Source organism: Lampris incognitus, chromosome 15 (assembly GCF_029633865.1).
Source record: "Lampris incognitus isolate fLamInc1 chromosome 15, fLamInc1.hap2, whole genome shotgun sequence".
In the NCBI taxonomy this organism is placed as follows: Eukaryota; Metazoa; Chordata; class Actinopteri; order Lampriformes; family Lampridae; genus Lampris; species Lampris incognitus.
In genome coordinates this window covers 34,819,610-34,835,308 of record NC_079225.1, presented here as the reverse complement: position 1 = coordinate 34,835,308, position 15,699 = coordinate 34,819,610, and the positions used below count along the sequence as shown (strand labels likewise).

At 44.8% G+C, this 15,699-nt stretch overlaps 1 protein-coding gene across 3 annotated transcripts in view; it reads left to right on the top strand.

The window, feature by feature from the left end:
- Window positions 1–10,807, top strand: part of mpv17 (mitochondrial inner membrane protein MPV17) — a 30,788-nt gene extending 19,981 nt beyond the window's left edge. For all 3 annotated transcript variants that reach the window (XM_056294903.1, XM_056294904.1, XM_056294905.1), the window contains exons 6-8: window positions 9,589–9,621; window positions 9,814–9,866; window positions 10,284–10,807. In XM_056294903.1, coding sequence (XP_056150878.1) covers window positions 9,589–9,621; window positions 9,814–9,866; window positions 10,284–10,353 — 156 coding nt within the window. In that variant the 3' untranslated portion in view covers window positions 10,354–10,807. The remainder of the gene's footprint in view (window positions 1–9,588; window positions 9,622–9,813; window positions 9,867–10,283) is intronic.
- The last annotated feature ends 4,892 nt before the right edge of the window (window positions 10,808–15,699 follow it).

Sequence of the window (15,699 nt, the reverse complement as noted above, 5' to 3'; positions counted from 1 at the left end):
CAATAATTTGGTGCATTATGTAATAAACCACCAAAATTTATGTCTTGATTTGAAAAAAACGTGGCGTTATTACATAATGATGTGAAAATGTATTACATTATTACATAATGCGGCGTTATCACATAATGCGGCGCTACAAGCCTCTATTGTTCTTTGCCAGGTGATCTTTGGTAGGCTTCATTGTCATATTCCTGGTGGTGTTCATTTGAGGGCCACTTTGGGGATCCGCTCAGGGGACATTCATGGTATGTGTCCAAGCTATCTTAGATGACGGTGTTTAATTTCTGAGATCAAGTTTCAGCAGCCAGTCTTTATATAGAGTTCCTTATTTTAGGTCTTATTGGGCCAGAATATATGGCAGATCTTTAGCAGACAGTCATTATGGAATGAGCTGACTTTGTTTATGTTGCATTTGGTTATTCACCAGCATTCAGCCCCATATAGTAGAACTGGCTTGACCAGGGTATTATACAAGTGGCTCTTGGTTTTGAGGCTGTAGGTGTTGGACTTCCAGGTGCTATGGAGTCTTGCATAGATGCTGCGAGCTTTCTCAAGTCTGTGTGGATATCTTTTTGGGCACCATTGTCCTGACTAATGAGATTTCCCAAGTACACAAAGTCATCAACGGCTTCAAGGGACTCATTATTTATAGTGACGTGTGCATGTGTGTTGGTGCTAATGGACATCACTTGGGTTTTGGTGCTATTGATGATGAGGCCCGTTTGTTAAGCATACTTGCTGAGTCAATCAGTTTTTTCTTGCAAATGTTTTACATTTTTGGAAAGGACAGCAAGATCATCAGCAAAGTCAAGATCTTCAAGCTGGCTGGAGAGGGTCCACTGGACGCCTCTATGTTTGTCAGAAGTTATTTTTTGCATAATCCAATCAGTTTTAATCAGACATAATCTTCCAGTCAGGAAGAGAATGGGGGAAAGAATGCAGCCTTGACATACTCCAGACTGTACAGGTAACCACTTGGAGATGGTATTGCCGAGTATGACACTGAATTCAAAGTGGTCATAAAACTTCCCCATTAGTGAGAATATCTTATGAGGGATTCCATAAAACTGCAGAATCTTCCAAGGGTTTCGCGGTGAATGCTGACAAATGCCGTTGTGAAGTCAATGAAATTGACAAACAAGAGAACATTCTGCTCAGTCCATTGCTCTTTGATGTTTCAAAGAACAAATATTTGATTCATGAAACCTCTGCCCTTCCAGAATCCAGCCTGTTCTTCACCAAGTTTGTTGTCAATGGCACTGTTAATTCTGTCCAGGATAACTCTACAGAAGACTTTGCTGGGCATTGAAAGAAGCGTGATCCCATGCCAGGTGTCATATTTCTGGAGATTTCCTTTCTTGGGGATCTTGACAATTAGGCCCTTGGTCAATCAGTGGGAATACATTCTCCATTCCAGATGTTCCTACATTGGATAGTCAGGGCCCTTCTAGATGTTAAAAGGTCAGCCTTTAGCATCTCAGCATGGATGGAATCAATACCTGCAGCGTTTGCCAGTGTTCATGGCTTTGATGGACTTCATTACCTCCACTGTAGTTGGGGCACCAACATCGATGTTCAGGATATCAGCTGCAGGGGAGGGATTGACTGGTTCATCAGGTTCTGGTCGATTAAGCACATCTCGGAGATGCTCAACCCAGCCTGCTGCTTCCCGGTGTTCTGTTGTTATTTTCCTGCCAGATTTATCCAGCACAGGAGCTGAGGGCTTGGTGTTGTTTCCACTCAGGAGCTTGGTTATTGTAAAGGGTACTTAGATTTCCCCTTGTTGAGGCATTTTCTGGCTCTTTCACTTGTCCATCCACAAGAGATCGTTTGTCCTCTCTGGGACTCCTTTTTACCTCCTTGTTTTTCTTGGTATGGGCTTTTTAGATCTAGCTATGGAGTCTTGGTGATTTTACACTCATCATCTTTGCTTTTAGGTGTTTCCACTCAGAGTTCTTTTGCCATGTCTGAGGCGTTATCCAATCTTTCTGGTTCCTCTGGTTAAAGCTTAAGACTTTGGTTGCTGACTCAACATAAGCTGTTTTAATTGAGTCCCACTGGTTATTTATGTCATGAGTCTCATTTTCTAGTGAGTCAACAAGTGTTGAATAATGGTTTCTTAATTCAAGGGCAAACTGATTCCGGGTAGGAAGGGACTTTAATTTCAAAATATCCAGGTGTTTGCGTTTCTGGCTGGTCTTGGGGAACTTGCACAGCTTCAAAATGACGATTGTTCATACTAGGTGTTGATCCCTGTACATGTCAGCACCATAGCAAACTTGACCCAAACATTGAGGGATGTTTGCCATTTGCCATTGATGATCACATGGTCCGTTTGGTTGGATATTTTGCTATCAGGCAATCTCCGTATGAGTTTGTTGATGGTTTTGTGCAGAAAGATGGTTCCTCTGATAACACAGTTGTTGGTAGCACAGAAATCAATTAGCCTCCATTGTTATTCATCACTCCACATCCATGTGTGCCCATTACTCTTTTGTTTTTGGTGTTAAGATCACCAATGATGAGGAGCAGGTCATGTGGGAAACAACAGATTACAGTTGCTTGTACCAGTCAGCTTTCACTTCAGGGTCAGCTTCATTAATTGGTGCATTAATAGGTGAAGTTGCAGTATTTGGAAAAGAAGCATGCTCTTATTAGTTAAGGACGAATAAGAGCATGCTTGGCTTTTGTGCGGGCATACACTTTTAGTAAGGATCCTATGCACTGTTTTATAAATGAGACCCCAGGTCATGGCACTAAAGTATTGGCGTTAGAAAATATTGATACACTTGCGTATTTCCATACGATCTTTCAAAATACTGCATCCATTTTCAAAAACACTACATTGATTCTTAAGTTTATATGCAGAGAGCCATGACAGCGATACTGCTTAATTGTGTTTACATCTCTGACCACCAGGTGGCAGATGCAATATTGTTGCAGGGCTGGCCAAAATGTTGACCAAATATTGCTGTATATCTCAGTGTTTATAGTATCATGGTATATCACAATTTATTAAATCGTGACCTTTGTAGAATGATGTGAAAAATGTCGCAGTAAGTTTGCCAATACACAGCTCTACACTAGAGAGCAATGGTTTGTGTATGGATGGTTTTTGCGAAATGCAATTTATGGCCACAGTGAATCAAACCTGTCTGAATATGGGTTCTCTTTAACCCCAAATACCCCAAAACACACACACATGCACACACACAAATAGTTTGAGTGCATGCTCACACTGTCTCTCTCTCTTATTGGTCAATGTGAAAAGTTCAAGGGCATGCCATCACATTGGGTTGTGACAATAAAGTTGGCTCAATTGTGTTGATGTTCGATCATGTGCTGCTGGCTTTTTATAGCACCCGCCATTCAGCACTGTGTTGAGGGATTAAGATATGACGGATCCTTTCATGAGTAGAGCCTCTTTTTTCATCATTATTGCCCTTGGGATGAACATTTTCCAGAGTGCTCACCTTCACATAATTGAGAACATTCAACACATCTCTTTCCCTTTGAATGTGAAGTATTTGTTTAAGATTTTTTTCTTGGCTCACATCATCAGCGATTGTTGTAATTATATTTTGTAAAAGAAGTCAAAGAGCAATACATATGTCTACTATGTCTACGTTGACAAAGTAGACAAAAGAAAATTGAATGCTAGTCGGACACCATAAGCTAGAATGTATTGATGGTTGACTGTACCTGACTCAAAATAAATGCAACACAAAAGTGCAGTTTTCCTTTATGTTCTTATGTGTTGCACTGCAAAAAAAGATTACATGTGGTTTTACACTTTATTTTATTCCCACAGTATGTTGGTAAATTTTAATTGCACACATACACTACCGTTCAAAAGTTTGGGATCACATTGAAATGTCCATATTTTTGAAGGAAAAGCACTGTACTTTTCAATGAAGATAACTTTAAACTAGTCTTAACTTTAAAGAAATACACTCTATACATTGCTAATGTGGTAAATGACTATTCTAGCTGCAAATGTCTGGTTTTTGGTGCAATATCTACATAGGTGTATAGAGGCCCATTTCAAGCAACTATCACTCCAGTGTTCTAATGGTACAATGTGTTTGCTCATTGGCTCAGAAGGCTAATTGATGATTAGAAAACCCTTGTGCAATCATGTTCACACATCCGAAAACAGTTTAGCTCGTTACAGAAGCTACAAAACTGACCTTCCTTTGAGCAGATTGAGTTTCTGGAGCATCACATTTGTGGGGTCAATTAAACGCTCAAAATGGCCAGAAAAAGAGAACTTTCATCTGAAACTCGACAGTCTATTCTTGTTCTTAGAAATGAAGGCTATTCCATGCGAGAAATTGCTAAGAAATTGAAGATTTCCTACACCGGTGTGTACTACTCCCTTCAGAGGACAGCACAAACAGGCTCTAACCAGAGTAGAAAAAGAAGTGGGAGGCCGCGTTGCACAACTGAGCAAGAAGATAAGTACATTAGAGTCTCTAGTTTGAGAAACAGACGCCTCACAGGTCCCCAACTGGCATCTTCATTAAATAGTACCCGCAAAACACCAGTGTCAACATCTACAGTGAAGAGGCGGCTGTGGGATTCTGGGCTTCAGGGCAGAGTGGCAAAGAAAAAGCCATATCTGAGACTGACCAATAAAAGAAAAAGATTAAGATGGGCAAAAGAACACAGACATTGGACAGAGGAAGACTGGAAAAAAGTGTTGTGGACGGATGAATCCAAGTTTGAGGTGTTTGGATCACAAAGAAGAACGTTTGTGAGACACAGAACAAATGAAAAGATGCTGGAAGAATGCCTGACGCCATCTGTTAAGCATGGTGGAGGTAATGTGATGGTCTGGGGTTGCTTTGGTGCTGGTAAGGTGGGAGATTTGTACAGGGTAAAAGGGATTCTGAATAAGGAAGGCTATCACTCCATTTTGCAACGCCATGCCACACCCAGTGGACAGCGCTTGATTGGAGCCAATTTCATCCTACAACAGGACAATGACCCTAAACACACCTCCAAATTGTGCAAGAACTATTTAGAGCAGAAGCAGGCAGCTGGTATTCTATCGGTAATGGAGTGGCCAGCGCAGTCACCAGATCTGAACCCCATTGAGCTGTTGTGGGAGCAGCTTGACCGTATGGTACGCAAGAAGTGCCCATCCAACCAATCCAACTTGTGGGAGCTGCTTCTGGAAGCGTGGGGTGCAATTTCTCCAGATTACCTCAACAAATTAACAGCTAGAATGCCAAAGGTCTGCAATGCTGTAATTGCTGCAAATGGAGGATTCTTTGACGAAAGCAAAGTTTGATGTAAAAAAAATCTTATTTCAAATACAAATCATTATTTCTAACCTTGTCAATGTCTTGACTCTATTTTCTATTCATTTCACAACATATGGTGGTGAATAAGTGTGACTTTTCATGGAAAACACAAAATTGTTTGGGTGATCCCAAACTTTTGAACGGTAGTGTACATTTCTACTTTCACAATTGGACCAGTGGTTAGTGCTGTCGCCTCACAGCAAGAAGGTCCTGGGTTCGAACCTCAGAGTTAACCAACCTTGGGGGTCATCCCAGGTCGTCCTCTGTGTGGAGTTTGCATGTTCTCCCTGTGTCTGCGATGGGTTTTCTCCGGGTGCTGAGGTTTCCCCCACCATCAAAAAGACATGCATGTTAGGGTTAATGCTCCTGTCTGTGCCCCTGACTGAGGCAGTGGAAAGAAGAACTGGAGTTGGTCCCCGGGCGCTGCACGGCAGCTGCCCACTCCTCCTAGCTACACAGCTAGGATGGGTTAAATGCAGAGAAAGAATTGCCCCACGGAGATTAATAAAAGTAGTAAAAAGTTTAAAAAAATCACTATGATATTCACTCTACAGCCAGGATGAGTGGACTGTTCTGATTCTTTCCATGTTTTGCTTTTTCCCCCCTTACTTATATTTCATATACAGCATATGAGGCTGATGTCGTCTCAGACACTTGCTTAGCTACGGTTACAGTAAAACTAGCCAGACGTATGCACATCAGCTGTAGGAACTACTGTGCTAGCTACTGCAGCCACTATGGTCCGACTTCAGACTTCCAAGATATTCTTCCAAGCCTCATTTGGGTTGTTGTAAAAATTTGACATTGTGGCCACTGATGAGATGGGGAAAGGCAGAAGTATGTTTTTTTTTTCTGGCTTTTGGAGATTATAGGTTCACAGTTGTAGCTGAGATGAAAATGATAAACTCTAAAGATGAATGCCATGCCCCTCCGTCTCCAAACTCAATGTGTCCTTAGAACAAATGGTAATGATAAACTAAAAAACTATCCTTATCATCATCCATCGACTGCAGTCAGGCAATAAATAAATAAATAAAACAAGCATGAAAAAACTATAATATATATATTCATCCATCCATCCATTATCTGAACTGCTTATCCTACGTAGGGTCACGGGATGCTGGAGCCTATCCCAGTCATTGGGCAGCAGACAGGGAGACACCCTGGACAGTCCATCTCAGGCCCGACACATACATTCACACCTAGGGGACAATTTAGTATGGCGGACCTACATGTCTTTGGACTGTGGGAGCACCCGGAGGAAACCCACGCAGACGTGGGGAGAACATGCAAACTCCACACAGAGGACAACCCGGGGTGACCCACCAAGGTTGGACTATGCCAGGCTCAAACCCAGGACCTTCTTGCTGTGAGGCGACCATGCTAACCACTGCTCCACCTTGCTGCCCATATGTTATATATATATATATAAAATCCAGTGAGTCAAGTAAATTCTTTATGAGACAGTACAAACCTGTCTCATAAAGAATTTACTTGACTCACTGGATTATTTTGCTCCTTATGTGTTGAGCACTTTCCCTACCGTTGACTGTTTCTTTTAACAAAGTGATATATATATATATACTTATATATATAAACACGCACACACACACATTGAAATTTCCCTAATTGCAAAACAACAGAACAAACCCTTAATTGTATAGAACCAGCTTAAGCCGAACACACACCGCTGTACAGAGTGGCGAATCAAATGATTTGCGTCAAGTGCCGTCTTTAGCAAAGACAGGACAGGAGGCGCCAGCTGAAGCCTGTCAAATATGAAAGGTGCTGTATTTAGCACCACCCTGCAAAACAAGCGAACACCTCCTTTCCATAGAAAATGCGAGTCTGTAGGAGCGTCGACGGCTGGAAATAGCACAGTGCTCTGAGAAGTTGTCAAGTACTGTAGACGCACAACACTCGCGGCTAGACACTGCTGGTGTGGCGAGTTTATAAGGAGAAGACCAGCAGCGTCCTTCTTGACACGCATCAGCCGGCGCTGGTGTGTGTTGACCTTTAAACCCTGAAGTTAGTGTCTCGTATGTGAAGCGTTGGACGAATAACTACGACAATCTTTCTCTTTGACGCAATGACCACTAGCGGCGGCTTCACCTCAGGTGGCCGGGTGCCTCGTTTACCTTTCATTAGAAAAGAGTAAAACACCAGAAAACAAAGGAACCAGTGGGGGGGGGGGTTTAAAAGATTGTTGCGAGAACATTGGCTCTCTGTTTTGTATATGTCAAGACATGGTGAACTGACCTTTTGTGAGATGACTTGGGACATTTTGTGGGGTTGGGTGGGATGGTGGTGGGTGTAGATGAAGTTTATTTATGAGTTTAATAAACACATATTTGTGTTTATGGCAGTGATGGGGAAAGGTGTGAAATTACAAAGCTTGTTGACCCATATCTTTAACGGTGAAATAACAGCTGAGAAGTCGCTATGCTAACAGGCAACCAGGGAGCTGCTTGGGTTCGGCGGTGTGTGACAGAGTGTACACGTAAATGTTCGACTCCCAATCTGTCACACCTTTCATTACCCCCCCCCCTTTTTTTTTCTCCCCAATTGTACCTGGCCAATCACCCTGCTCTCTGAGCCGTCCTGGTCTCTGCTCCACCCCCTCTGCCGATCCGGGGAGGGCTGCAGACTACCACATGCCTCCCCCGATCCACGTGGAGTCACCAGCCGCTTCTTTTCACCTGACAGTGAGGAGTTTCACCAGGGGGACGTAGCGCGTGGGAGGATCACGCTATTCCGCCCAGTTCCCCCTCCCTCCTGAACAGGCGCCCCGACCGACCAGAGGAGGTGCTAGTGCAGCAACCAGGACACATACCCACATCCTGCGTCCCATCCACAGACACGGCTAAATTGTGTCTGTAGGGACGCCGGTGATCCCCGTGTTGGTAGGCAATGGAATAGACCGCTATGCTACCCGGACACCCTTCATTACCTTCTTTCCCCCTTAACTAAATATCTCCAACACTGACCTGTTGCAGAAAAGACGAAGCTTCTTGTCTTTACCGGATTACATTAACTGGAGGATGTCAAAATTACATTCTAGATCGACTGATTCATGGGCGACTTTTGACCCGTTTCAGCAGAGATTGGATTCCCACTCACTCTAATCAATACGTGTAATCGAAGACCTAATTTATGCAGGGATCTGTCTTAGTGACGTATCATTGGCTCGCACAGTAAGGCGGTGCATACTGAGACCACAGGCCCTCGCAAAGAATGCAAATGTAAGAGCGGTGCAGGATGTACCACGGATGGCACACGACAGTATGTCACAGTATTCTAACTTGTTATCCCTGATGTCACCCCAGGGCAGTCAAGACAACGGCTGCAAGTGACCATCCTCATGCCCTTCAGTCGGTTGTAAAAACACAAGGAAAAAGAGCCAGGCGAGATAACCGACCAGCAGCAGATACCTCAAGACAAACACGGCAGTTTAAATGTCACCAGCGACTGTGTTTGAATAAAGGATCAGTGGGTGGACGAGTCGAAGGACCCGGTTGTTGAACTCCCGTCCTGTTGTGTTGCTCAGGGGACTCAGAATAGACAACACCGTCTGACCAGAATGATGGTTAAATTTCCCCTGTTTACAACACAAAATTTTGGGGGTTTTTTTGGGGGGGGGGGTTCCCCCTTTTTCTCCCCAATTGTACCCGTCTAATTACCCCACTCATCCAAGCCATCCCAGTCGCTGTTTCACCCCCTCTGCCGATCCGGGGAGGGCTGCAGACTACCACATGCCTCCTCCGATACATGTGGGGTCGCCAGCCGCTTCTTTTCACCTGACAGTGAGGAGTTTCACCAGGGGGACGTAGCGCATGGGAGGATCATGCTATTCCCCCCAGTTCTCCCTCCCCCCCGAGCAGGCGCCCCGACCGACCAGAGGAGGTGCTAGTGCAGCGACCAGGACACAAACTTGCATCCGGCTTCCCACCCGCAGACACGGCCAATTGTGTCTGTAGGGCTGCCCGACCAAGCCGGAGGTAACACGGGGATTCGAACTGGCGATCCCTGTGTTGGTAGGCAACGGAATAGACCGCTATGCTAGTTTTCAAGTTTTTACATAAGAGTTCTCAGTGAGGTCGTATTTTACCTTTCAGATCCTCGTCTTGGCGACATCTCACTGTTGTATGAACAACATATCCTTGAGAGACGGGTGTTGTTGTACAGATTTTGGGCATAACCTGCCAGGTTGTAAACCGCTGGCAGGTATACTGTCGTCCGTTTGTCATGGAAATAATTCATTATTTTTCTCCCATCACAGGACTATACTGATGCCCTGATCTCAAACTACTATGTAAGTCCTCCCTAAATATTCTGTTGTTTAACCGAAATTGACGGGCAGAGTGGTCGGTCCGAGTGGACTGTGCACTCATTGTTAGAGACTCGATTGGCGTCATCATTTCACAGCACTCCTGTCTGTTGTGTATTCTTAATGTGAACAGTTTTGGGTGAAATGTCCACTAAGCTTTTATTGTTGGTGTTGCAGCTTTGGCCACCGGTTCAGATTGCTAATTTCTATTTCATTCCACTGCACCACAGGTAAGAGCCTTACATGCACATCATCATTTATATAATATATGAAGCTGTAGCGCACACTGACCAAGTCATATGCAGTTTGGGGAGAAACAATTTAATGAAGTCGTTGAAAATTGAAATGATTGGCTGTAATGAATTGGTCATGAAATATTGTATGAATATGTTGATGTTGTGTCCTAGCATTTTGTGAATACCACAGGGAACCACAAGGCTTGATATCCTCTGGTGTAACTGTGTTGTCTTGTTCAGCATCTCGTCCAGCATCGTTGTATGAGGAAGACTGGAAAAGTGAAAAAAGCAGACCTTTATCACAAGTGCAAATGCATCAATAGTGATCCAAGTCCACCGATGGTTATCTGATGCCATTCGTTCATTCTTGCTTGCATGGCGGTCCTGATACCAGGAATTGTGTGTTTGCAGATTGGCTGTGGTCCAGGTTGTAGCAGTTGCCTGGAATTCCTACCTATCCTGGAAGGCCAATAAAATGTGAAGGAAAATCTCAAGTCCCGTCGCCCTGCCCTGCCTCCCACCTTCAGGACCACTGGTGCTGATGCTGACGACTCTGCAGTCCCTCGTAGTGTCGTGTGGACGATAGCTTACCCAGGCTGCATAGACTTCTGATATTTCCAGTTTCAAAACCTGTGATTGAGTCGTGTATAAATGTCAGGAGAAGGACAGATTCACACAGAAATGTTTGTGGAAGTCTGGCACATACATTACTGAACAGTGTAGTCACTCAAACACACACACACACACACACACATTGATGTGAGAGGAAAATGTATTTATCCAAACAGTCTGTTAATAGAAATAATTTTGTTAAAGGATGATTATTTATCAAGTGACAGTTTTATCTGATAGCCTGTTAATTTCCTGCAGCCTAGTCGATGGTAAAACTGAATATTTTTCTATCAATAACCACTTTTAATATTAAAAATCATGATTCTAGCATATAACACATCACACAGTTTCCCTTACCTCACATGAGATCAACATGATGGCTGTGTTTGAGCTGAGGTACCCCTCTGCCCTGTGTTGATAGGATTTGGGTGGGGTTATATTCAAAACCACAAAGTGGCGTGGAGGCTGCTGTGTTTGGCTGTCAACCAAATTTACTTTTACTAACACTTTTTTTTTAAACAAACAAACCAGGGCATTATTAGGGAGATGGCAATGCAAACGAGTCTGACAAATCTGCTAAAGTTCTGCCAAAAGTCTGTTCCCTAAGGGATATATATACTATGTATCACCTCCAAGGAAGCTGGAACGGGTTTTCATCCTGCACCCGGGCTTGCGGTGTTTGTCTGTGCATGCCAGGCTAATGAGATGAAGACAGATCAGCTTAACCATATTCCAGATGTACGCACGTTGCACTGCATCGTGCGTAGTTGAACTTGAATGTTCAAGGTTGAACGGGGAACTGCCGTATGAGGAAATGCCACTCAAAAGCAGGTATTCCTGTCAGCGAGGGCCCACAGCGTCACGGGTGTGAGGCAAAGCTGTTCCATGAGTTTGTGGAGAAGATGACGATACAGGATCATTATCTTCAACTAGGTGTAGGCCTAGTAGTATCAACTGCACATTTTCAATTTAGCAACTAATATCTACAGTGCATCCGGAAAGTATTCACACCCCTTCACTTTCCCCACATTTTGTTATGTTACAGCCTTATTCCAAAATGGATTAAATTCCTTTTTTTCTCATCATCTACACACAATACCCCATAATGACAAAGTGAAAAAGGTTTTGTAGAAATTTTTGCAAATTTATTAAAAATAAAAAACTGAAATATTGCATGTACATAAGTATTCACACCCTTTGCTATGACACTCAAAATTGAGCTCAGGTTCATCTTGTTTCCACTGATCATCCTTGAGATGTTTCTACATCTTGATTGGAGTCCACCTGCAGTACTTTCAATTGATTGGACATGATTTGGAAAGGCACACACCTGTCTATATAAGGTCCCACTGTTGACAGTGCATGTCAGAGCAGAAACCAAGCCATGAAGTCAAAGGAATTGTTCTGTGGACCTCCGAGACAGGATTGTATCGAGGCACAGATCTGGGGAAGGGTACTAAAAAATTCTACAGCTTTGAATGTCCCAAAGAGCACAGTGGTCTCCATCATTCATAAATGGAAGACGTTTGGATCCACCAGGACTCTTCCTAGAGCTGGCCGCCCAGCCAAACTGAGCAATCGGGGGAGAAGGGCCTTGGTCAGGGAGGTGACCAAGAACCCGATGGTCACTCTGACAGAGATCCAGCGTTCCTCTGTGGAGATGGAAGAACCTTCCAGAAGGACAACCATCTCTGCAGCACTCCACCAATCAGGCCTTTATGGTAGAGTGGCCAGACGGAAGCCTCTGCTCAGTAAAAGGCACATGACAGCCCGCTTGCAGTTTGCCAGAAAGCACCTAAAGGACTCTCAGACCATGAGAAACAAGATTCTCTGGTCTGATGAAACCAAGATTGATCTCTTTGGCCTGAATGCCAAACGTCACATCTGGGGCAAACCAGACACCTCTCATCACCTTGCTAATACCATCCCTACACTGAAGCATGGTGGTGGCAGCATCATGCTGTGGGGAATGTTTTTCAGCGGCAGGAACTGGGAGACTAGTCAGGATCGAGGGAAAGATGACTGGAGCAAAGTACAGAGAGATCCTTGAAGTAAACCTGCTCCAGAGTGTTCAGGACCTCAGACTGGGGCGAAGGTTTACCTTTCAACACAACAACGACCCTAAGCACACAGCCAAGACAACGAAGGAGTGGCTTCGGGACAAGTCTGTGAATGTCTTTGAGTGGCCCAGCCAGAGCCCAGACTTGAACCCCATTGAACATCTCTGGAAAGACCTGAAAATAGCTGTGCAGCGACGCTCCCCATCTAACCTTACAGAGCTTGAGAGGATCTGGAGAGAAGAATGGGAGAAATACCCCAAATATAGGTGTGCCAAGCTTGTAGCTTCATACCCAAGAGGACTTGAGGCTGTAATCGCTGCCAAGGGTGCCTCAACCAAGTACTGAGTAAAGGGTGTGAATACTTATGTACATGCAAGATTTCAGTTTTTTACTTTTGATAAATTTGTAAAAATTCCTACAAAACCTTTTTCGCTTTGTCATTGTGGGGTATTGTGTGTAGATTGATGAGAAAAAAAAGGAATTTAATCCATTTTGGAATAAGGCTGTAACATAACAAAATGTGGGGAAAGTGAAGGGGTGTGAATACTTTCCGGATGCACTGTATATATATATAATGTACATAATATCCTTTTCCCCACCCCCTTTTTCTCCCCCGATTTACTCTGGCCAACTACCCCACTCTTCCGAGCCGTCCCGGTCTCTGCTCCACCCCCTCTGCCGAGCCGAGGAGGGCTGCAGACTACCCCATGCCTCCTCCGATACATGTGGAGTCGCCAGCCGCTTCTTTTCACCTGACGGTGAGGAGTTTCGCCAGGAGGACGTAGCGCGTGGGAGGATCACGCTATTCCCCCCCCCCGAACAGGTGCCCCGACCGACCAGAGGAGGCGCTAGCACAGCAACCAAGACGCATACCCACATCCGGCTCCCCACCCGCGATTGTGTCTGTAACCAAGCTGGAGGTAACACGGGGATTCGAACCGGCGATCCCCGTGTTGGTAGGCAACAGAATAGACCTCTACGCTGCCTGGACGCCCCGATCAGAAACACGTTTATCTAAAGTTTGAGCAGATTAAAGGTGATAGATCAGGTCTTGCATCTCTTGTCAGTGGTGTTTCTGTGAAATCCTACCTTGAATCAAAACGCGTGGGCAATACCAAGTGATAGAATACGAGGGGGAGCCTAAGAGGGGATAGTGGTGGGGGTGCAGAAAAAAAACTATATCTTGCCAGTTTTCTAACCAATAAGGATTATAATATTGAAAAACTCTGCAAAATCGTCGTCTTATTACAGTAGATGCAGTCATTTCAAATATTTTTGGAGGGGGTCTCAACCCACCCACCCCCAAAAAAACCTACGCGGAGGGCACAGCTAAACTTGAGACTTGACTGTAGCTTGTGAGTGACGTCTAACACAAGCCAACAGAGGGCCATCGGAGAGACTCTTCATCACACGCGTGGCATGCTTATTGGTCTGATGAGGAAACGTGGTGACAAGTTCGACAAAGTCCAAAACTCTTGAGACCTGGCTTAACCGGGACCCAATATCCGTTTACTGCACGGGCCTTGGAAAAAATATGATTGGAGACAAATTTACATTGACCTCTTTGGAGGAAACACACACACACACACACACACACACACACACACACACACACACACAGTTGTATGAATTCATGTGATCAGTGTCACACACATGCAGTGTTCACATGATCAATCACACACACACACACACACACACACACACAGTTTAATGAATTCATATAATCAGACACCCCCGCGACCCTGAGAGCAGGATAAGTGGTTCGGATAATGGATGGATGGATATAATTAGACACAAACATACACATGCAGCTTAATAAAGTCCCACGGTCAGTCACACACACACACACACACACACACACACACACACACACACACACACACACACACACACACAGAGTTTAATGAATTCATATATTCAGACACATAGTTTAATGAATTCACATGATCAGTCTCACACACACACACACACACAGTGGTATGAATTGATGTGATCCGTCCATGTACCGGCTCCATACAGAAGGTGGTCTGGGCCTGGTGGGTCTGTGGGATCTTGTTTGCGATCGGAGCTGCCGGTTCAGCACCACAGACAGCTCCGTGCCGGAGTCGTGCGTCTCCCCGTCGCGCCCGGCATGTGAAGCCGTGCAGAAAGGCGTCACGATTCAACACCCTTTAAACGGGGCTTGGACCACGACGTCCCCCTTTTCAGCCCGGGGGCAGAGGAAAGAGGCCCCGCAGCCTTTATCCGCTGCCCCCCTTTGCTTTTCTCCTCTGTTCTCGTGGTCTGACCCTGTTCTGACATTTTTTTAATGAAGCCGTTTCAAGTTTCACATATTGGGGGGAGGGGGAGGGGGAGGGGGGTTAAATAGCCCACATGAAGGATATACATATATCCGTCACTGTCTGGCCAACAGAGCACCCTCAGCTGTCCTTCCAAGTCATATTGCCTCTCCGCCGACAGTTGCCTAATTTACAACCGGTACATCCACTTGCATTGACGTCAATGAAGCAAGCTTGGATGTATATAACCGCTCGGCGAAAGGCGCTCCTCTCCAGTCGTCATCCTCTTTCCGGACTGGGATCTGGGTTGACGTTTCACCGGACGACCAGACAGGCAAATTAAGTGAGTGTTTCGGTTCTGATACGTTTCGTTTCCAGTCTCGAGGTTTTTCTTTTTTTTTTTGGTATTGATGCCAGATAGCTTAAAAGTCTTGGAGAGCAACTTGTTTTTAACCTGTTCAACGTTGTAATAGTTCTTAAATTTGAACTTTGTTGTACAAACTAGATCAGCCTCGGATTGTATGTATATCTGGAGGTCTCGTTCTGCATGCAGTCATGTTTTATCACGCTCCTCGTTCAAATCTCAACTTGCAGAAACTTTCCAGATATCTCTTGATATTGCACCGGCGCTGTGCATGCATGTATTCTCCCCTTGCTTGGTTAACTTCCTCAGCTTTTGCTGCCTTATGCACAGTCTGCACATTTAACTTTCACTGCTTGATTTTTGCAGCGCGGTCGTGTTAATTCACAGTGACTCGGGGAGGTGGGGGGGGGTGAGGGTGGGGTGGGGTGGGACATCTAGTGAGTTTGCATGTGCACGTCCCCTGAACTGAACGTTGCTCCATCGCAGGTTTCACCCTGACCTCCATCCTGACT